General features: G+C 46.0%; 1 protein-coding gene across 1 annotated transcript in view; it reads right to left on the bottom strand.

Moving 5' to 3' along the window:
* The window catches only part of ILDR2 (immunoglobulin like domain containing receptor 2), a 218,126-nt gene that overhangs the window by 26,451 nt on the left and 169,378 nt on the right, over positions 1-22,297 (bottom strand). Inside the window, exon 4 of the mRNA XM_040421741.1 lies at positions 7,525-7,581. Within this exon, the coding sequence (XP_040277675.1) occupies positions 7,525-7,581 (57 nt within the window). The remainder of the gene's footprint in view (positions 1-7,524; positions 7,582-22,297) is intronic.

The raw sequence follows: 22,297 nt of genomic DNA, 5'->3' as shown, positions 1-22,297 counted from the left end.
GTCTTAAATAGAGGGAGAACCCCCACTCCTACAACAACTATATGGTTAGGCAGAGGGGAGGGGGGGGAGAAATTGTAGTGGCGCAGACTTTGAAGGACGTTTAGTCCTATTCAACCTAGGCACCTGTAGAGTGGAAAACATCAAAAGGAATCCAATCAGGGTGAAGGACTGGCTGCGGCACATTATAGTAGCATGCCAAAATAATTACTTACTGTTTCCTTGGAGCGTGTATGGCCTTTACCAGGGAGTGCGGCAGAGCGGAGAAATGTGCTGCCGGTCTGCCGGCGTCTGACAGCGCGAGTAGGCGCGCTGTGTGATTTAAATGGAAGGGGAGGGATGACGTTGGTATGCGCATGCGCGTAGACGTAGCCGCCGTTCACATGACTATGCATATGTCACGTGATGCGGCACGCTCCGTATAAATTAGTGCATGCGCACCAACTTGTAGGGCAGCGCAGACAGAGCGCAGCCTCACCTGGCGTCACGACGTAAGGGCGTCCTCGGGGCAAAGCGCAGCACGGGCTGTCAGTGTAAAGTAGCCGGAGTGGGAGGAGCTATTAGTTTAACCATATCGGCTCCTGCAACTACACTCGTGCTAGGGCTAGAGGGGTCAATACGCGTCCCCTCCTGCATGGGACCCGAAAGGGGACATTATTGACAGTCAAACCTATAGATCTAGATAGGGAAAGTGAACGATGAGCAGTAAATGATTATTAATAAATCATAACGTAAATAGGAGAAGAAGGGGAGCTTGGAGGTAAAGGGGTGAATAGATAGTGGAAAGGGGCATGTGAAGATGATAGAGTTGCCCCATATTCCACTCAATTGACCACTCAATCTTGTACGTGGGCAGAGAGCACTATTGGGTAAAAGGCATCGTTCCGGGTCACAGGAAACAGCTGAATTGTAGCTGGTCATTCAGACCATGGGGGTTGGTGGTTTTAAGTTTGAATATCCACCAACATTCTCTCTGGAGGATCCGTTTATCCCAATCCCCCCCTCGTGGTGGCTTCCTGATTAATTCAATGCCTAAAAATGTGACGGCTGACGCCCGTCCGCCGTGAGTGGAGTGAACGTGTCTCACCACCGGGGTATCCCTGTTGTTACGTATATCGCCAATGTGCTCACCCATACGTACCCGTAATTCCCTGCGGGTTTTGCCTACATATCTTATTCCGCACTCGCAGGTAAGGAGATAAACAACTCCTGTGGTGCGACAGTTGATTAAATCACGTATGTAATGGGTATAGCCCGTGGAGTCCAATACTAGTGATTTGCCCTGGGTAACAAACTTGCAAAAGCTACAGCGGCCACACTTAAAGCATCCATTGACTGGTTTGTCCAGCCATGTCCGTTTTTTCGGTGGACTATAATGACTATGGACAAATTGATCTCTGAGGTTGGTACCTCTCCTGAAGGTCACTGAAGGGTGAGGACTGACCACATCGGCCAAATCCGGGTCCATCAGGAGGGTATCCCAGTTGCGTCCAAGGATTTCTTTAATTTGAGTGGCCGCTGAGTCAAATGTGCCTATGACTCGTAGTCTTTTTTGTGGCTCCTTTTTGAGGCCCCCAGTGGGATGCAGAAGTGTAGTGCATGTCTCATGCCGTGCTCTCTGGTAGGCCTGTCTCAGTGTGTTATCGGGGTAGCCTCGTGCCCGGAAACGTCTTCTCAGCTCATTTTCCTGACGTTTAAACTCCCGTTGTTCCGAGCAATTACGTTTCAGCCTTAAATATTGACCACCGGGGATCCCCTGTTTTAGTGGGATAGGATGACAGCTGTCCCATCTAAGCAGTGAATTCGTAGATGTCTCTTTCCGATAGATCGTGGTCTGCAAACCCCCCTTAGTGTCCCTGGATATACAGTAGATATGTCCAGGAATGGGAGATTGTTACGTAAAATTAGCGAGGTAAACCTGAGGTTAATGGTGTTGTGATTGAGCTCCTCCACCAACCTCTTGAAGTCCTCCTCTGACCCGCTCCACAGAATGAAAAAATCATCTATGTAACGGGCGCAGAGGATGATATATTCAGCGTACCAACTAGGTGTATCACCAAATACGATGGTCTCTTCCCACCAGCGCAGGAGCAGGTTCTCATAAGACGCCGCACATGAGCTGCCCATAGCGGTGCCCCTGAGCTGGTGGTATATCTGACCATCGAAGAGAAAGCAGTTGCTAGACAGCACAAAGCTCAGAAGATCGAGGACTAACTCATTGTGTGCGGAGAACTGCCGGCCCCTAGCTCTCAAAAAGTGTGCTGTAGCTAGAAGACCCTTATCGTGGGGGATGGAAGAATACAGAGCCTCAACATCAATTGATGCCAGCTGGGTTCTAGGCAGAGGTTATCTAGTTTGGAGAGTAAATAACCCGTGTCTCTCACATAAGAGGGTAGGGATTGTACAAACGGCCCCAATATCCGATCGACGTAGATTCCGCTGTTCTGAGGCAGACTCCCTACCCCTGAGATAATCGGCCGACCCTTAAGGGGCAATGTGCCCTTATGGACCTTGGGTGGGCAATAAAAAGTTGCCATTATTGGGTATGATGGGTAGAGGAACTCAAACTCATCGCTATTAATGAGCTTGTCCGTCTTAGCTTTTGTCAGAATCTGTCTCAGTTCCAGCTGGAATCTTGGGGTAGGGTCAGATGGTAAGACCTCATAGCCTTGTCTATCAGTGAGTATTGTTAGACACATATCACGATAGACTGGGGTGTCTAGGATGATGACGTTTCCCCCTTTGTCAGAAGGTTTAATCATGATATTAGTGTCTTTCGATAGCTCCTTTATTGCCTGCCTCTCGTTCCTACTGCAGTTAAACCTTGTGGGATTTGAGATTACCCCAGTTAATTCGGTGACGGCTGCCCCATAGAAATGAATGGAGAGCAGCCGCGCATGAATACATTCTAACAGCGCAGATAAGGTATTTCCTGGGCTACAATAACAATAATATGATGAACGAATCGGGTTCATCCTTCTCGTCTGAACGAGATAGGTCGGGATGAGCAAATTGATTCATACGAAACGATTCATTCATCTGAATGAATTCTGCGTCTGTGAGGGGCTGTCCCTCCGCAGACAAAATCTCCATCCTGCCGGTTGATTGACAGGACCGGACACCTTGTGCAGCCGTGACAACCCCACGCAGGCACCATTACTGTGAGCAGCGGAGCGTTTGCAGAGTCTCTGCCATCATTACAAGGCACTCACTGTGCATGCATTGCTAAATTTCGTTTAGCGGTGCAGGTGAACTCATTTCTGAGGATTGGTAGGCAGAGCTTGGGCGCATGCGCCACCACTCGCTGCAACACAGGCATGAGAATGTCACGGAAGCACCAGGTGTCCAGCTCTGTGCTCTAGCGGCTGCGGGGGCGTCTACAGCGGTGGGGATTCTCCCTCAGAGATGTAAAACTTGTTCAGATGTGCGAATTGATTCTTACAGATGGATTTGCTCATCCCTAGTCAGTCAGTAAGGGATCGTTCCTCGGTTTTGAGGCATCCTGCACGGATGGCGGGAGGTTTCCCTTCTGAAATGTGTCTAAAAACATCAAAAGAATGTCTTCAGACCGCTTTTATAAGTCAGCAGGGATGCCGTCTACCCTCATTCTACTAAATAAAAAAAATATTTTTGTAAAATGAATAAAATTGCTACCACCTGCCCCTAAGTTACAGGGACTGTTTCTGATCTTCCGAGACACTCCATTAAAAATCCGAAACTGGTCGAAACTGAATTGGGCTAATGCAAACCCTGCCCATAAGTTGGCGGTACCAGACTGGCTTAGGATGTTCCCAGGGCGTGGCTACTATGTAAGTAGGCAGCATTGGGGCCCCTTCATGTACCTCCGATGACCAGGTTCGGTTCTCTCAGAAACCGCAGCACTCCGCTCCACAGGCTGTGTCTGGCACTGCTGTTCTACTGAACACCGCTAAGCTGCAGTACTGGAAGAGGCCTGTGCACACGTGAGGTGCTGTTTCTGAAAGTTTTTCTGATCTTATACAACCAATCATAACTAACAGGGAGGACATACCACCTGGGGGTAAGTGGTTCCTCTGCCTCTGTACTGTTCCTGCACCTGGAATTAGCCAGAAGAGACCATGCTATGACTGCTACAAAATACATCAAATAAGGCAGCTGCGATGCAATGGTTGTGTTGTCAGAAGAGCCTGAGGGTGTGCGGGGGGACATACAGTGTAGGTACAGTATATTGTTCTGTCAGTCCACGAGCAAGCGGCTAAGAAGAACTAAAAAATAGACGAGAGGCCTCCGAGAAATGTACATGAAGTCCCACGTGTGCAAAAATGTATGATTTTTTTTTTTATTTTTTTTTTGGGGGGGGGGGGGGGGGGGGAGTTTTTTTTTTGAATTATGCCAATCAGATTCAAAGTGCTAAGGCCCCTTTCAGACGAGCGAGTGTCACCCTCTAGACTCGCAGCGTTTGTATGCAGCAGCTCCCGTCCTGACCTCCCAGCACTGCCGGGGTCACATAGCATTATATTGATTTATGATGTTATGTAACCCTTAGGCCTCTTTCACACGGGCGTTGCGTGTGAGGGCCGGACAAGATGCGGGTGCGTCGCGCGAGTGCATAGAGTTTTAATGCGTTTTGCACGCGCATCAGAAAAATCGGCATGTTCGGTACCCAGACCCGAACTTCTTCACAGAAGTTCGGGTTTGGGATCGGTGTTGTGTAGATTTTATTATTTTCCCTTATAACATGGTTATAAGGGAAAATAATAGCATTCTTAATACAGAATGCTAAGTAAATTAGAGATGGTGATGGTCGATCACCATGGTGATGGGCCATGTGATGAGTGCAGTGACGTCACCAAAGGTCCTTTTCCTCCCAGGTCCTCAAAGAAGAAGAATGAAGACGAGCCGGGCTTTGCGAACAAGTGAATGAGGTGAGTTTGATTTTTTATTTTTTTAACCCTTCCATCCTTAATTTACTTAGCATTCTGAATGCTATTATTTTCCATAATAATAGCATTCAGAATAATAAAGATCGGGTCCCGATCGTCTCCTAGCAACCATGCGTGAAAATCGCATCACATCCGCACTTGCTGATGTGCACAGCCCCAATTGAGAGTGGGTTCACCTCACGCATTGCACCCGCGTGGAAAACTCGCCCGTGTGAAAGGGGCCTTACAGTTCTGGAATATATTGGATAACAGTGACAGCATTATGTCACTGTTATCCAATACATTCCAGAACTGTAAGGGCTACATAGCATCATAAATCAATATAATGCTATGTGACCCCGACAGTGCTGGGAGGTCAGGACGGGGGCTGCTGCATAAAAACTCTGCGTGACACTCGCTCGTCTGAAAGCGAGTTCCAAGACTCTAAGCCTGCCACTAAACTTGTGCCCAGTTCCTCCCCTTCCACCTCTCTCCTCTGTGATGAAACCATCATCTTTAAACTCCATCCGCCTGGTCACCTTGTCCCTCTATGAAATCGAGCTTAACAAGCAACTGCCTGCGCCTGTGCTCTCCCTACGCTGGGCATCTGACTCAGTGAAGCTACAGGAGGAGGGTTTGGGCCCCGGGAACACTGCACTTTGAGGCCCATTGGCTTAAGAAAACTAACAAACGTCATTTTCGGGCGTTTACATTGGCTTTAATTATATACAGCCAAAGTAGCTGACAGGTCTTAAAGGGTCATAATTATCAGATCAGCGGGGGTCCTACACCCAGCTGTTAGAAGAGGTGGAGTGCTCCATGGGCGGCCTCTTCCTAGGCCATGCGATGACACTGTACATCAGTCACATGGCCTACATGCAGTTCAGCCCCATTGAAGTCAATGGTAGTGATGAGCGATGCGAACTTCAGATCCTAGGTCCGAAGTCGCTTCGCTCAAAACTTTGGTTTAATGCTGTACGGAGATCGCCGTACAACATTAAAATGTATGGCCACCAAAGAGGCGAAGTGAATTATTCCTGAAGTTTTGCGAGATTTTGGTGAATAACTTTGGTTGATCTTTAAAGGCTATGTACAACTTCGGAGGCAATTTTTTTTTTATGAGTGCACGTTACTCATTTCTGGCTAAAATTATTTTTTTCAATTGGCCTTTATTAAAAATATTGAGCCATTTTGTCACAAAGGGCTAACTGTTTTTCTGGCTGTGTGACTGGTACTTTCACTTTCATCTCTAATTTACTGAGAGGTCATAAACACTTATTTAAGGCACATTATTATCAGTTAGGAGCTGAGCTGTAATGAGTGTTTATAATAGAGATAAAGAGTCTGTCTGCTCCCCAGATGACGGAAAAGACAGAATAGCTCATAATGAATACAATGCAATAATTTAAAAAACTTTCCCCCAAAGGTGTACACAGCCTTTAAACTGATAAACCATTTTAAAACTTGGATCCAAACTCGGCTTTGGTTCCGACTGGTACTTCGGAACCGAAGCCCAGTTTGGATCCAAGCTTTAGACAGTTTAAAAATCATATACTGCAAGATTTCGGGAAAAGCTCACTTCGCCTCATCAGAGGCCGTACATTTTAACGCTGTACGGAGACGGATCTCCATATGGCCTTAAACTAAAGTTTTGGGAGAAGCGACTTTGGATCTAGTGAATGGGGCTGAGCTGCAGTACCAAGCACAGCCACTATACAATGTGCGGCGCTGTGCTTGGTGAGCTGCTGCGTTCATCAGATCTCCGGTGAAACAGCTGATGGGTGGGGGACCCCCCACCGATGTGATAATGATGACCTATCCTGGATAACCCCATTATTAAATAGCCTGATGTGTTTAGGAATATTTGTGTATGTATACATGTATGAATGTATCTGTATGTATGTATCCATGTATGAAATAGTCCGTGTGACACTGTATATAGATGTATGAGAATGTGTATATAATGTCTGTCTGTCCATATGGATGTGCCTATCTGTATTGGGGCAGACACAGTCGAGTATACAGGTATGTATGCATGTATGTACACTACATGTATGTGTGAATGCATGCGTGAATATTGAAAACGTGCATGCAATTATCTGCATATACTTATGTCTGTACATATATATCTATGGGTATGTTTGTCTATATATCTGTGTGCCTCTGTGAATGTACATATATATCTCTGTGTGCATGTATGTGCGTGTATGTGCGTGTTGTATGTGTCTCACAGCTCATTAACATTTCTCTACAAAGAAGCAGAGAGCTACAAAAACGGCAAAAATGTATTAACCCCCCGCGGTAGAGACACCTCCTAGGGAGTTCTATGAGAGGAACTTCCCTCTTGCTTCCTTGGCAGCTCTGGTAGACTATAGGGGCCCCAGGTGCTCTTACATGGGGCCCTCTGTTGTCTGTGTCTGCCCAGGATCATGAATATATTAATCGTAGCCAAAATGCTATAGAATCAGCCCAGTGACAATTTGTCGACCTTCCTCAGACATGAACGGAGTAATACAGAGTTTGTCCTATTAGGAAAACCTGACCTGGAGGAGAGTGGAGACAGATGGAAGAGACAGATGGATGAATAACAGATCTGTAGAAACACTTAGAAGATGACACTGGGTACCTGGCATAAATTCCACTTCAAAACTGGGCAACAGATCAGCAAGCACCCCTGTCTTGCCTGGAAGAGAGAAAGAGGAAAGAAAAGACAGAAATTAGAATTAGTTCTCGAAAATCATCCCTAGAAGAGAATGGGCAGAAGTGAGAAGAAAAGCACGGTGGAGGAAGACATTTCTGGGGCAGAACTGGTCAGGAGCCAGTAACACCAGACAGATGTCAAACATTCTTGTACATGAGCTCTCACCACATAGGAGGAGACCTTTCTCAACAACTGGTTGCCCACCGCTCCTCTTTAAATAAATATATGTTATCATGGGTCACAAATGACGTCTGATGGTGAAACCCATCTATGTCAGACTTTCCTGAAGATGAGATCTCACCACATAGGAGAAGACCTTTCCTTGACCATTGGCTGCCCTCTGCTCCTGTTTAGATAAATACATGTTATACTGGGTCATCAATGACTTCTGATGGTGAACTCCATCTACATCAAACTTTACTTAAGATGAGATCCAAACACATAGGAGAAGACCTTTCTCAACCATTGGCTGCCCACAGCTCCTCTTTAGATCAATACAAGTTATACTGGGTCACCAATGACTTCTTATAGTGAAATCCATCTATGTCAAACTTTCCAGGAGATGAGAACCCACCACACAGGACAAGACCTTTCTCGACCACTGGCGGCACACTGCTCCTCTTTAGATAAATATATGTTATAATGGGTCAACAATAACTTCTGAGAGCGAAACCCATCTTCTGTATGTCAAACTTTCCTGAGGATGAGATCCTACCACATAGCAGAAGACCTTTCCTTCACCATTGGCTGCCCACTGCCCCTCTTTAGATAAATACATGTTATACTGGGTCATCAATGACTTCTGATGATGAAACACATCTATATCAAACATTCCTGAAGATGAGATCCCGACACATAGGAGAAGACCTTTCTCTACCATTGGCTTCCCACCACTCCCCTCTAGATAAATACATGTTATACTAGATCATCAATGACTTCTGACTGTCTTAAAAAGATTTCTGAAGGAATACTGGGTCCACCCTGGAAGAGCCTTTCAAAGAGTGTTGGTGAAGTTGTATGGTTCACAATTTCCTGGAACTGGATTACTGGAGAGCAAACCAGCAACCTCTCCAGTGAAAACCAATTGGGATCATGGGACCCTACAAGTGGGACCAATCAAGGTCATGAGATAAATAAATGTTATACATGAAGAGACATCTGTTGCTTTAAATTGTGGTTCCAAATATGGCTGCTGCAAAGTGCCCCCTATTATACATAATGTCTACACTTTACTTCCTTCTGGATGAGACCTAATTTGCATAGTTTTTCCCCAAAGGAGTACTGGATATAAGACTTCCTACACCAGCTGAATCCGCACAAGGAGAACTAGGACCTCCCCAATACTGTCCAAGATTTTCTGGATGATTGGTAACCACGGTTAACACCTAAAGAGAACCTGCATCATTTCCTTACATGTCTTAGTAACTATTTGCTTTCCCTATGTAATAGGAATTCTGGAGCATCTATTCTTATGTCTCTATGTCGTACCATTCCTCCATTATGCCTACTAGATGTTTATGAATGAATTGTGAGCACTCCGCAATAAAGGTCCAACTGGGTGTTACTCAATTGGGGGGGGGGGGAAGTCCCTTCATAGTCTGACATTATCCAATCAGTGCTGCCAGTGTCAGACTGTGCAGGGACACACACCCAGCTGGTAGCACCCATCTGGACCTTCATTGCAGACTTCTGGCAATTCATTCAGGAACTAGTAGTAGGAATAGCAGGGGAATGACCCAAGATAATGTCACAAGAATAGATGCTCCAGAATTGTTTTTATGTAGGGAATCATGTTACTAAAATCATGTCCGAAGAGGGGACGAGTCTTCTTAAATATTACTGGAGGTTTACATATGTGAAGGTGTTAATGGGGGAGGTTTAGGGCACAACTGTTTGCCTATAATTTAATTCCTATTTAACTTTAATAGGACCAAAACATTTTATAGTAGTGAGAGCTCTATTTTTTTTTAGTACAGATTCTACAACCCCTGCATGCAGCTATAGAATAACGTGATAACATTCAGCAGCCACCACTAGGGGGAGCTCCCTGCACTGAGAATTATACAGCGCTCATCCAACCCCATAACAGCACAGTCTGCAGTGAGCTTCCCCTAGTGGGATCAGGAAGAATGATACTATTATTAAACTATCATTATTAACTTGGATTATCCCCCTTCCCCCTCTGGGGAAAAAGTAAATGGTGACCTACTAAAAAAAAAATAAAATAAAAATCGCCTAGTGATGGGGGTTCTCAGGGCGATTTTAAACCCTACAACTTCACCAAAACGGCACCGAAACATCCTCCAGGGTGGGGCCACATCCTCCGGCGTCAGTATTTATTGCTCTTCATTGGTCCCTTCCTTCCCAGTTTAAGGGCTCATGCACACGAGTTGAGTGTTTTGAGTTCCACCGCAAAACACGGATACTGACCGCGTGCATTCCGCATTTTCTCGGAACAGAAGGGCCAGCCTCTAATAGAACACGTAATACGGACAATAATAGGACACGTTCTGTTTTTTTTACAGAGCGGCCATGTGGACCTGGAATGCACACTTCCGTTTTTTATTTTTGCAGAACCATTCACTTCAATGGGGCCGCAAAAAAAAAACAGAAATGTGAATTCCATTTTTTTTGCTGCCCCATTGAAGTGAATGGTTCCGCATAGAGACCGCAAAAAAAACAAAAAACAAAAGGGACAGAGAAAAAAAATTGATTCATCTGCATGAGCCCTAAGAATTATATCATTTACAGCGATCAACAGTGATTTTTTTCTTAATGATAAATTTTGCGCAGATCCCATTAAAAAGCCATAAACGCCATCGGTCCAGTAACACAAGTCATCGGAAAATCTGTTTACTTTCCTTAAACCCAAGTTTCATAAAACCCAAGTAAAAGATCTGTGATTACAAGTCTGAGTCACGAGTCCCTGAAGGCACCTTTTAATTTCATGGTTAATGGGTTCATAAAAATAAGACGCAATAAACGCGAGAAGACGGAAGAAAGACAAAGGATCGGAAGCAGCAAAACCAAGACACAGGGTTTAAAGGGCATCGTCATCAGCGATGGTGATCTCAAACCGGCACTGCGCCCGGTAGGACTGGATCAGCACCGCCGAGAAATAGGGGTTTATTCAGATGTAGATGAGTCGTTGCTTAAAATGCAGATTAGAGATGAGCACATTTGGGTCTAGGGTTGGGCGATATCAAAAATATTCTCAGGATATTAAAAAATGTATTGTGATATATACCCACTTAGAAGAAACACTTGGGGCCACAAGGAGAGATGATACTGTGTGGGGAGGACCACAAGGAGAGATGATACTGTGTGGGGGCCACAAGGAGAGATTATACTGTGTGGGGGCCACAAGGACAGATGATACTGTGTGAGGGCCACAAGGAGAGATTAAACTGTGTGGGGGCCACAAGGAGAGATTAAACTGTATGGGGGCCACAAGGAGAGATTATACTGTATGGGGGCCACAAGGAGAGATTAAACTGTATGGGGGCCACAAGGAGAGATTAAACTGTATGGGGGCCACAAGGAGAGATTATACTGTATGGGGGCCACAAGGAGAGATTATACTGTATAGGGGCCACAAGGAGAGATTATACTGTATGGGAGTCACAAGGAGAGATGATACTGTGTTGGGGCCACAAGGAGAGATTAAACTGTATGGGGGCCACAAGGAGAGATTATACTGTATGGGGACCACAAGGAGAGATGATACTGTGTGGGGCCACAAGGAGAGATTAAACTGTATGGGGGCCACAAGGAGAGATTATACTGTATGGGGACCACAAGGAGAGATGATACTGTGTGGGGCCACAAGGAGAGATTATACTGTATGGGGACCACAAGGAGAGATGATACTGTGTGGGGGCCACAATGAGAGATTATACTGTGTGGGGGCCACAAGGAGAGATTAAACTGTATGGGGGCCACAAGGAGAGATTATACTGTATGGGAGTCACAAGGAGAGATTATACTGTGTGGGGCCACAAGGAGAGATTATACTGTGTGGGGCCACAAGGAGAGATTATACTGTATGGGGACCACAAGGAGAGATTATACTGTGTGGGGGCCACAAGGAGAGATTATACTGTATGGGAGCCACAAGGAGAGATTAAACTGTATGGGGGCCACAAGGACAGATGATACTGTGTGGGGGCCACAAGGAGAGATGATACTGTGTGGGGGCCACAAGGAGAGATTATACTGTGTGGGGGCCACAAGGAGAGATTATACTGTGTGGGGGCCACAAGGAGAGATGATACTGTGTGAGGGCCACAAGGAGAGATTATACTGTGTGGGGGCCACAAGGAGAGATTATACTGTGTGGGGGCCACAAGGAGAGATTATACTGTGTGGGGGCCACAAGGAGAGATTATACTGTGTGGGGGCCACAAGGAGAGATTATACTGTGTGGGGGCCACAAGGAGAGATTATACTGTATGGGAGTCACAAGGAGAGATTATACTGTATGGGGACCACAAGGAGAGATTATACTGTGTGGGGGCCACAAGGAGAGATTAAACTGTGTGAGGGCCACAAGGAGAGATTAAACTGTATGGGAGCCACAAGGAGAGATTATACTGTGTGGGGGCCACAAGGAGAGATTATACTGTGTGGGGGCCACAAGGAGAGATTATACTGTATGGGGGCCACAAGGAGAGATTATACTGTGTGGGGGCCACAAGGAGAGATTATACTGTGTGGGGGCCACAAGGAGAGATTAAACTGTATGGGGGCCACAAGGAGAGATTATACTGTGTGGGGGCCACAAGGAGAGATTATACTGTATGGGGGCCACAAGGAGAGATTATACTGTATGGGGGCCACAAGGAGAGATTATACTGTGTGGGGGCCACAAGGAGAGATTATACTGTGTGGGGGCCACAAGGAGAGATTATACTGTATGGGGGCCACAAGGAGAGATTATACTGTATGGGGGCCACAAGGAGAGATTATACTGTATGGGGGCCACAAGGAGAGATTATACTGTGTGGGGGCCACAAGGAGAGATTATACTGTGTGGGGGCCACAAGGAGAGATTATACTGTGTGGGGGCCACAAGGAGAGATTATACTGTATGGGGACCTGTCACGGCTGAGGATGGGGAAACCCTCAGCCGTGAGATGCCATGTGCTGTAGGCCTACTCGGCCAGGAGAACAGGATAGGGAGCAGGTCACCTCCTAACAGCGTCCCTACCCTGACCCTAACTCCTAACTGCATGGGCCGACCTTAAAGGTAGGAGGACCCATGCGCAGGAACCTCAGATCCCTAACTCACCCTCCGTCCGGTCCCTGCGCTAGGAGTCAGGGTAAGACAACCTACTCCTCCTAGGCACGGAGGAGCAGGAGTCTCACTGGCCAAGCTGTTGGGAAAAAGGGGAACCAAAACAGACTAACGGAAATGGCAGGTGAACTAAGTAGTTCAACCAACCTGCCACAGCCTTGCTGACTGGATCCCTGAGAACACACAGAATCCAGAACCATTAGCTGCACAAACCAAACGAAGGAAGGACCCAACAGAACATCAGATGGACATCTCACACAACATGACATAAAACAGAAAGTGACATTTTCTTTATGACCACAGGGGTGGCTCTCACAGGCAGATAATAACACAGGAGGCTGCTCCAGCAAGCATGGCTGAAACAACCCCCTGAGCCATGCTAACAGCGAGGCTATATAGGGCCAAGTAGCCACACCCACAGTCAGACACACCCAGTGCACACACGCACTAGGAAGGAGGTTAACCCTTCCAACACCAGGGAAGGGAAAACACCACTTAAAGGGGACGTGCACACAATAACATAAAACCAAGTGCACACATACACACATCACACAAAACCGCATGCACAACATAGCAAGCTGCAATGGCACAGCTCAGACTGCTACGCTGCCACATACATACTGTTGCCAGCGGCAACCACAGGTGAGGCAAATACCACAGCCCTCACCTGTGATTGACAACCAAAGTAAACCGCTGACAACCGCATGCGGTTCAGGAGTCACGGTCATAGCCATGGCCGTGACAGGACCACAAGGAGAGATGATACTGTATGGGGGCCACAAGGAGAGATTATACTGTATGGGGGCCACAAGGAGAGATTAAACTGTATGGGGGCCACAAGGAGAGATTAAACTGTATGGGAGTCACAAGGAGAGATGATACTGTGTGAGGGCCACAAGGAGAGATTAAACTGTATGGGGGCCACAAGGAGAGATTAAACTGTATGGGAGTCACAAGGAGAGATGATACTGTGTGAGGGCCACAAGGAGAGATTAAACTGTATGGGGGCCACAAGGAGAGATTATACTGTGTGGGGCCACAAGGAGAGATTATACTGTATGGGAGCCACAAGGAGAGATTATACTGTCCTAGTGGGAATACCCTTTCAGCCAAAACTGATGTAAAGGAAAAGAGATGAAGTTTCCCACAACAACCAGATTTCTGGTCTGATTTTTCAGAGGCCCTTTGGAAATATATAATTAACTAGCAGAAGGACCTGGCTTCGCCTCCTTAAAATGGGACCTCCACAGCAGCCCAACCCCTTAACTTTGACCTTTACAGCAGCCTGCCCCTTTAACAGTGAGTTCCACAGCACCCCACCCCCTTGACTGCCTCCTAACACTGACCATAGGTTACAGTCCCCTTAACTCTGACCTCCACCATTCTCAGCCCCGTTAACAGAGACCACCACAGCATCCCGTCCCCTTAACAGTGACCTCCACAGAGGACCGCCCTTTGAACAGTGACCTCCACAGCGGCCGCCCCTTTATTAGTGACCTCCACAGTACTCCATCTCCTTAACAGTGATTTCCACAACACCCCGCCCCTTTAACAGTGGCCTCTACAGCAATCTGCCCCTTAAAGGGGTTGTCCGGGTTCAGAGCTGAACCTGGACATACATCCATTTTCACCCAGGCAGCCCCCTGACTTGAGCATCGGAGCAGTTCATGCTCCGATGCTCTCCTTTGCCCTGCGCTAAATCGCACAGGGCAAAGGCTCTTTTGTTTACACTAACACACTGCCGGGCGGAGGCTTTTACTGGCTACAGCAGCGCTAAAGCCCGGCCATCAGTGCCGTCACCGGGCTACCTGAGCAGCCAGTAGAAGAGGCTTCAGCTCGCCTGCAAGACACCCGGTACGTCACCGAGTATAAGAAAACAGTCACTTCCGGCTAAGAATATCCTATATGAAAACGGGGCTTCAGAAATATGTGGCAAAGGTAGGACAAGGATGTATGTAATATGTATGTCACTCTAGTACTATTACACCAATGTCCACAATCCCGGACAACCTCTTTAACACTGACCTCCATAGCGGACCGTCCCATTAACTGTGACCTCCACAGCAGCCTGCCCCCTTAACTGTGACCTCCACAGCACTCTGCTCCCTTAACAGTGTCATCCACAGCACACCGCTCCCTTAACAGTGTCATCCACAGCACACCGCTCCCTTAACAGTGTCATCCACAGCGCCCTGCCCCTTTAAAGCTGACTTAAAGCAGTGAAGAAAAATGGCTGGGCTGTTATGGAAACCTGGTGTAAAACTGTGTGTATGTGGAGACTAAGGGCCTGGGAGCTTCTATTGGCTGATAAGAGTCATGTGATCTGTGTATGGCAGTTGGGATATGAAGAGAAAGACCTGCAGGCTTCTATTGGCTAATGTAGGTCATGTGATGGTACCATAATTGCATTTTTTAGAAATATCTCAGGAACGGTACGTGCTAGAGAGCTGAGACCCGGTCTAAAACCTTCCCGTACACCTGATGTACCTATGTGCCAAATTTCGTGATTGTAAATATGGCGGTGGGGATTCCTTTAGCGGACATACATACATACACTTAGTTTATATATTAGATAAATGTGTGAACTGTACAATCCAAGGTAAACCACCTTCACTCCATATTCCTTCCACCTCGTCTGTGAGGATGTGCAGGCCTCTCCTCCCTGACCAGGCCCCATACATTCCCAGAGTACTGTAGCCCAACCAGGGTGAGCTCCATCTCTTCCTTCCAAAATAAAGCCTTCAACTCGTCCAACAGCTTGTTAAGTAGGGCAACATGCTGTGAGGGCAGGACACTTCCCAGACCCCGCTACTGGCCCAAGGCAAGCTGTCTCCAGCATCCTCGCTGGACTCGCACCATACGGACAGTGTTCAGATGTGCAGAGGACAGAAACTTCTGGGGTAAAGAAGCAGCCTAAGGTGGCCAGCGCAGGTTGGAACAGGAATCTGAGGAACGGACAAAATATGAACTCAGGACTGACATACACAGCTTTCATTGTAGAAGCGGTCAGCATTGTCAAAAGTTGTGCATGTATGACTTTTGTCTCCGCTTCAAAAATCTTCTGAGCGGAAACCTAACGGACCCCATTATAGTCTATGTGGCCCGTGGGCTCCGTTATGTGCCAAATCCGTCCTTTCCGTTTTCCTGCCCCGAGAACGGAAGGGCTGAATGGTGATGTGTACTCTTTCTCATTATGGAGAGCACCTAACATGCATGAGGAGTACTGTAGGCCAGGCAAGGCTGCTCTGGGTTTCTTGGAAAATATATGCCAACTAGCATTTCTTTCTTCTGCTGGCAGACAGGCTTAGCTTTTACTTCCTTTTGGAAGGAAAGCTAATTTGAATGGCTTTCCAGAAACCCAACGTTATGCAAATTAGCTTTCTCTCCAAAAGAGAAAGAAGATGGACACAGGATTAAAGAGGAAGAAGCTGGACACAAGATCAAATAGGAAGAAGCTGGACACAAGATCAAAGAGGAAGAAGCTGGATACAAGATCAAAGAGGAAGAAGCTGGACACAAGATCAAAGAGGAAGAAGCTGGACACAAGATCAAAGAGGAAGAAGCTGGACACAAGATCAAAGAGGAAGAAGCTGGACACAAGATCGAAGAGGAAGAAGCTGGACACAAGATCAAAGAGGAAGAAGCTGGACACAAGATCAAAGAGGAAGAAGCTGGACACAAGATCAAAGAGGAAGAAGCTGGACACAAGATCAAAGAGGAAGAAGCTGGACACAAGATCAAAGAGGAAGAAGCTGGACACAAGATCAAAGAGGAAGAAGCTGGACACAAGATCAAAGAGGAAGAAGCTGGACACAAGATCAAAGAGGAAGAAGCTGGACACAGGATCAAAGAGGAAGAAGATGGACAGAAGATCAAAGAGGAAGAAGATGGACAGAAGATCAAAGAGGAAGAAGATGGACAGAAGATCAAAGAGGAAGAAGCTGGACATAGGATTAAAGAGGAAGTAGCTGGACACAAGATCAAAGAGGAAGAAGCTGGACACAAGATCAAAGAGGAAGAAGCTGGACACAAGATCAAAGAGGAAGAAGCTGGACACAGGATCAAAGAGGAAGAAGCTGGACACAGGATTAAAGAGGAAGAAGATGGACAGAAGATCAAAGAGGAAGAAGATGGACAGAAGATCAAAGAGGAAGAAGCTGGACATAGGATTAAAGAGGAAGAAGCTGGACATAGGATTAAAGAGGAAGAAGCTGGACACAAGATCAAAGAGGAAGAAGCTGGACACAGGATTAAAGAGGAAGAAGATGGACAGAAGATCAAAGAGGAAGAAGATGGACAGAAGATCAAAGAGGAAGAAGCTGGACACAAGATCAAAGAGGAAGAAGCTGGACACAAGATCAAAGAGGAAGAAGCTGGACACAAGATCAAAGAGGAAGAAGCTGGACACAAGATCAAAGAGGAAGAAGCTGGACACAAGATCAAAGAGGAAGAAGCTGGACACAAGATCAAAGAGGAAGAAGCTGGACACAAGATCAAAGAGGAAGAAGCTGGACACAAGATCAAAGAGGAAGAAGCTGGACACAGGATCAAAGAGGAAGAAGATGGACAGAAGATCAAAGAGGAAGAAGATGGACAGAAGATCAAAGAGGAAGAAGCTGGACATAGGATTAAAGAGGAAGTAGCTGGACACAAGATCAAAGAGGAAGAAGCTGGACACAAGATCAAAGAGGAAGAAGCTGGACACAAGATCAAAGAGGAAGAAGCTGGACACAGGATCAAAGAGGAAGAAGCTGGACACAGGATTAAAGAGGAAGAAGATGGACAGAAGATCAAAGAGGAAGAAGATGGACAGAAGATCAAAGAGGAAGAAGCTGGACATAGGATTAAAGAGGAAGAAGCTGGACACAAGATCAAAGAGGAAGAAGCTGGACACAAGATCAAAGAGGAAGAAGCTGGACACAGGATCAAAGAGGAAAAAGCTGGACACAGGATTAAAGAGGAAGAAGATGGACAGAAGATCAAAGAGGAAGAAGCTGGACACAAGATCAAAGAGGAAGAAGCTGGACACAAGATCAAAGAGGAAGAAGCTGGACACAGGATTAAAGAGGAAGAAGATGGACAGAAGATCAAAGAGGAAGAAGATGGACAGAAGATCAAAGAGGAAGAAGCTGGACACAAGATCAAAGAGGAAGAAGCTGGACACAAGATCAAAGAGGAAGAAGCTGGACACAAGATCAAAGAGGAAGAAGCTGGACACAAGATCAAAGAGGAAGAAGCTGGACATAGGATTAAAGAGGAAGAAGCTGGACACAAGATCAAAGAGGAAGAAGCTGGACACAGGATCAAAGAGGAAGAAGCTGGACACAAGATCAAAGAGGAAGAAGCTAGACACAAGATCAAAGAGGAAGAAGCTGGACACAAGATCAAAGAGGAAGAAGCTGGACATAGGATTAAAGAGGAAGAAGCTGGACACAAGATCAAAGAGGAAGAAGCTGGACACAGGATCAAAGAGGAAGAAGCTGGACACAGGATTAAAGAGGAAGAAGATGGACAGAAGATCAAAGAGGAAGAAGCTGGACACAAGATCAAAGAGGAAGAAGCTGGACACAAGATCAAAGAGGAAGAAGCTGGACACAGGATCAAAGAGGAAGAAGCTGGACACAGGATTAAAGAGGAAGAAGATGGACAGAAGATCAAAGAGGAAGAAGATGGACAGAAGATCAAAGAGGAAGAAGCTGGACACAAGATCAAAGAGGAAGAAGCTGGACACAAGATCAAAGAGGAAGAAGCTGGACACAAGATCAAAGAGGAAGAAGCTGGACATAGGATTAAAGAGGAAGAAGCTGGACACAAGATCAAAGAGGAAGAAGTTGGACACAAGATCAAAGAGGAAGAAGTTGGACACAAGATCAAAGAGGAAGAAGCTGGACACAGGATCAAAGAGGAAGAAGCTGGACACAGGATTAAAGAGGAAGAAGATGGACAGAAGATCAAAGAGGAAGAAGATGGACAGAAGATCAAAGAGGAAGAAGCTGGACACAAGATCAAAGAGGAAGAAGCTGGACACAAGATCAAAGAGGAAGAAGCTGGACACAAGATCAAAGAGGAAGAAGCTGGACACAGGATCAAAGAGGAAGAAGCTGGACACAGGATCAAAGAGGAAGAAGCTGGACACAGGATTAAAGAGGAAGAAGATGGACAGAAGATCAAAGAGGAAGAAGATGGACAGAAGATCAAAGAGGAAGAAGCTGGACACAGGATTAAAGAGGAAGTAGCTGGACACAAGATCAAAGAGGAAGAAGCTGGACACAAGATCAAAGAGGAAGAAGCAGGACATAGGATTAAAGAGGAAGAAGATGGACACAGGATTAAAGAGGAAGAAGATGGACACAGGATTAAAGAGAAAGAAGATGGACACAGGATTAAAGAGGAAGAGGATGGACACAGGATTAAAGAGGAAGAAGGTGGAAACTGGGTTTCAAGAGGAAGAAGGTGGAAAGGATTAAACGGGAGGAAGGTGGACACTGGTTTCAAGAGGCATAGGTGGGCACAGGATTAAAGAGGAAGATGGTAGACACAAGATTAAAGGGGAAGAAGGTGGTCACAGGATTAAAGAGGAAGAAGGTGGAAACTGGGTTTCAAGAGGAAGAAGGTGGAAAGGATTAAACAGGAGGAAGGTGGACACTGGTTTCAAGAGGCATAGGTGGGCACAGGATTAAAGAGGAAGATGGTAGACACAAGATTAAAGGGGAAGAAGGTGGTCACAGGATTAAAGAGAAGGTGGACACAGGATTAAAGAGAAGGTGGACACAGGATTAAAGAGAAAGAAGGGAGACACTCGAAAAAGAGGTAGAAGGGGAACACAGGATTAGAGAGGAAGAAGTTGGATAGAGGATTAAAGAGGAAGTAGGTGGACACAGGATAAAGGCTCATGCACACAACTGGATCTGCAAAAAATACGTTTGTGTGCACGAGTCACAGGGTGAAGGGCAAAGAAGGGATACATGAGAGCTGAAGACGGAGAAGGAACACACAGGATCCGGAGAAGAGAACCGAAAAGGTGATGAAGGATCAGAGAAAGGAGAAGGGCAGGACATAAACCATAGAATAGAATCAAGTAAACGGAATACAGCACAGCGCACATCTGTAGTAAAGGAGTGCAGGTTACATAGATAGAAACACCACGTAGAGGAGCTGATCTCTGTCATCAACCATTTCTATCAATCTATAAACCTCCAGAAATATGAGAGACGATCTTTACTAAATCATCTTCAATTAAATCTATACCGTTATCTGCTCACAGTCGGCAGCCCAGAGAATATAGGGCAGAGCATTACACCCAGGCCTCATCTACTGCAATATTTATTATATCATGGCGTCATTCATTTCAGCGGTGAACAAGGAGACCCCCGGCTACAAACAGCATGCTGCCTGATAGTGGACTTTATTACTCCTATGGGTCTGAGCTGTGGTATACAGCAGATGTGCAGGAATTGCGGACAAGAATAGGCAGTTCTATGGGGGTGCCGGCCGGGTGTATTGCGGATCTGCGATTTGCAGATCCGCAATGCACTACGGACGTCTGAATGGACTCTAATAGGGCATGTTCTATCTTTGAACCTTTAATAATCAGTGTACAATACAGCCTATACCACACTCCAGAGCAGCACTCATTATTCTGCTTGTGTAGTCACTGTGTACATACATTACTTATCCTGTACGGCTCCTGAGTTACATCCTGTATTATACTCCAGAGCTGCACTCACTATTCTGCTGGTGCAGTCGCTGTGTACATACATTACTTATTCTGTACTGATCCTGAGTTACATCCTGTATTATACTCCAGAGCTGCACTCACTATTCTGCTGGTGCAGTCACTGTGTACATACATTACTTATCCTGTACTGATCCTGAGTTACATCCTGTATTATACTCCAGAGCTGCACTCACTATTCTGCTGGTGCAGTCACTGTGTACATACATTACTTATCCTGTACTGATCCTGAGTTACATCCTGTATTATACTCCAGAGCTGCACTCACTATTCTGCTGGTGCAGTCACTGTGTACATACATTACTTATCCTGTACTGATCCTGAGTTACATCCTGTATTATACTCCAGAGCTGCACTCACTATTCTACAGGTGGAATTTTTTTTTAAATGATTCCAGCTGAAGCTCCTACATCACAATGCAAATCACCAGCACAAACTGTATATAACGATATAAAACGGAATAAATGTTAAAGGACTTGTCTGGGACTGAGATACCGCCGGTGTATCCTAAGGACAGACCCATAATGTTGGTTCTGTGGGGGCCACAGTCTATCATCCAAATGAAGCGCTGTCCAGGTTTCTACTCTACTTTAGTCATTTTCAGACTTTTCCCAGAACCCCTTGCGGCAGGTTTTGTGCACATTTTGCAGATAATCCCATTTCTACTCCACAGGGCACACATAACAAGCGTTAGGACGCCGGAGACAATCCCAGGCGCAAAATAAAATAAGAACTGTATAACACAATTTCTCATCCTCTGCAGAACAATAAACCAATAATGAAAGATATCACTTCAGATCTTCACGCCCGGGGGGGGGGCAAAACATGCTCCGAGCCAGGGAGGAATATGGGCAGAAAACCCCCTGTGTTATTGGCGCGGCGCTGGGACAATCATCCCTGTATTAGTAATGGTCTAGATATGATTTATGGCCCCGGAGACCAATCTTACACGAGAGCTCTGACGCTCCATCCGCCCGAGAGCCGCGTGAGATGAAATTCCTATATATAGTTCCCTGAGAGTCCAGCGGAGATATTAATGCCGGTGAGTCACGGGCGACACCGTATACGGCGAAGCGGAGCGGCAAAAAAAGCTCCATTATTCATTTCTTAACTATTGCAAGAATAAATTCAAAATGGAAAAGGAAGCAACTTTGTAAATAGTTGTAATTAAAAATCTTCTACCGTGTTCTCTACGCAGCTCCTTATGCAGATCTTCGTGTCTCCATGGTTACAGACTACAAAGAAACCTTGTGTAGTCAGATCCTACAATTATGTGCTAATATATTTCTGCTGCCGCTCTTTCTGACAGAAAAAGGGGACAAGAAAAAAAAAAAAAAGGCTTTCTTGCAGGGCAGCCCTGGGGGTCTGTGTTCGCTTCTGGCGGTCACTATAAAATCAGATTTGAGGGCAAAAATTATTGTCTTAGTTCTGACATTACTAACGTCTAATAAAGAGGGGGTCAACGGGGGTAACACATCCGCAGAATCACAATACATAGGACTGCATGGGAGCTGTAAACACAAAACGGTATTTATTTTTTTCCCCTTCAAGACTATTTGGAAATTTCTTTTTTTTTTTTTTATGTATTAAATTAATAAAGAAACTGGTAAGAAACTTGCACACGGCTTTTAACGGTCAGGCTGTATGACCTTGCATCTATGTGCTAC

This window comes from Bufo bufo, chromosome 3 (assembly GCF_905171765.1).
Source record: "Bufo bufo chromosome 3, aBufBuf1.1, whole genome shotgun sequence".
Taxonomy (NCBI): Eukaryota; Metazoa; Chordata; class Amphibia; order Anura; family Bufonidae; genus Bufo; species Bufo bufo.
The sequence above is the reverse complement of the archived record's forward strand: the minus strand, read 5'-3'. Positions and strand labels throughout refer to the sequence as shown.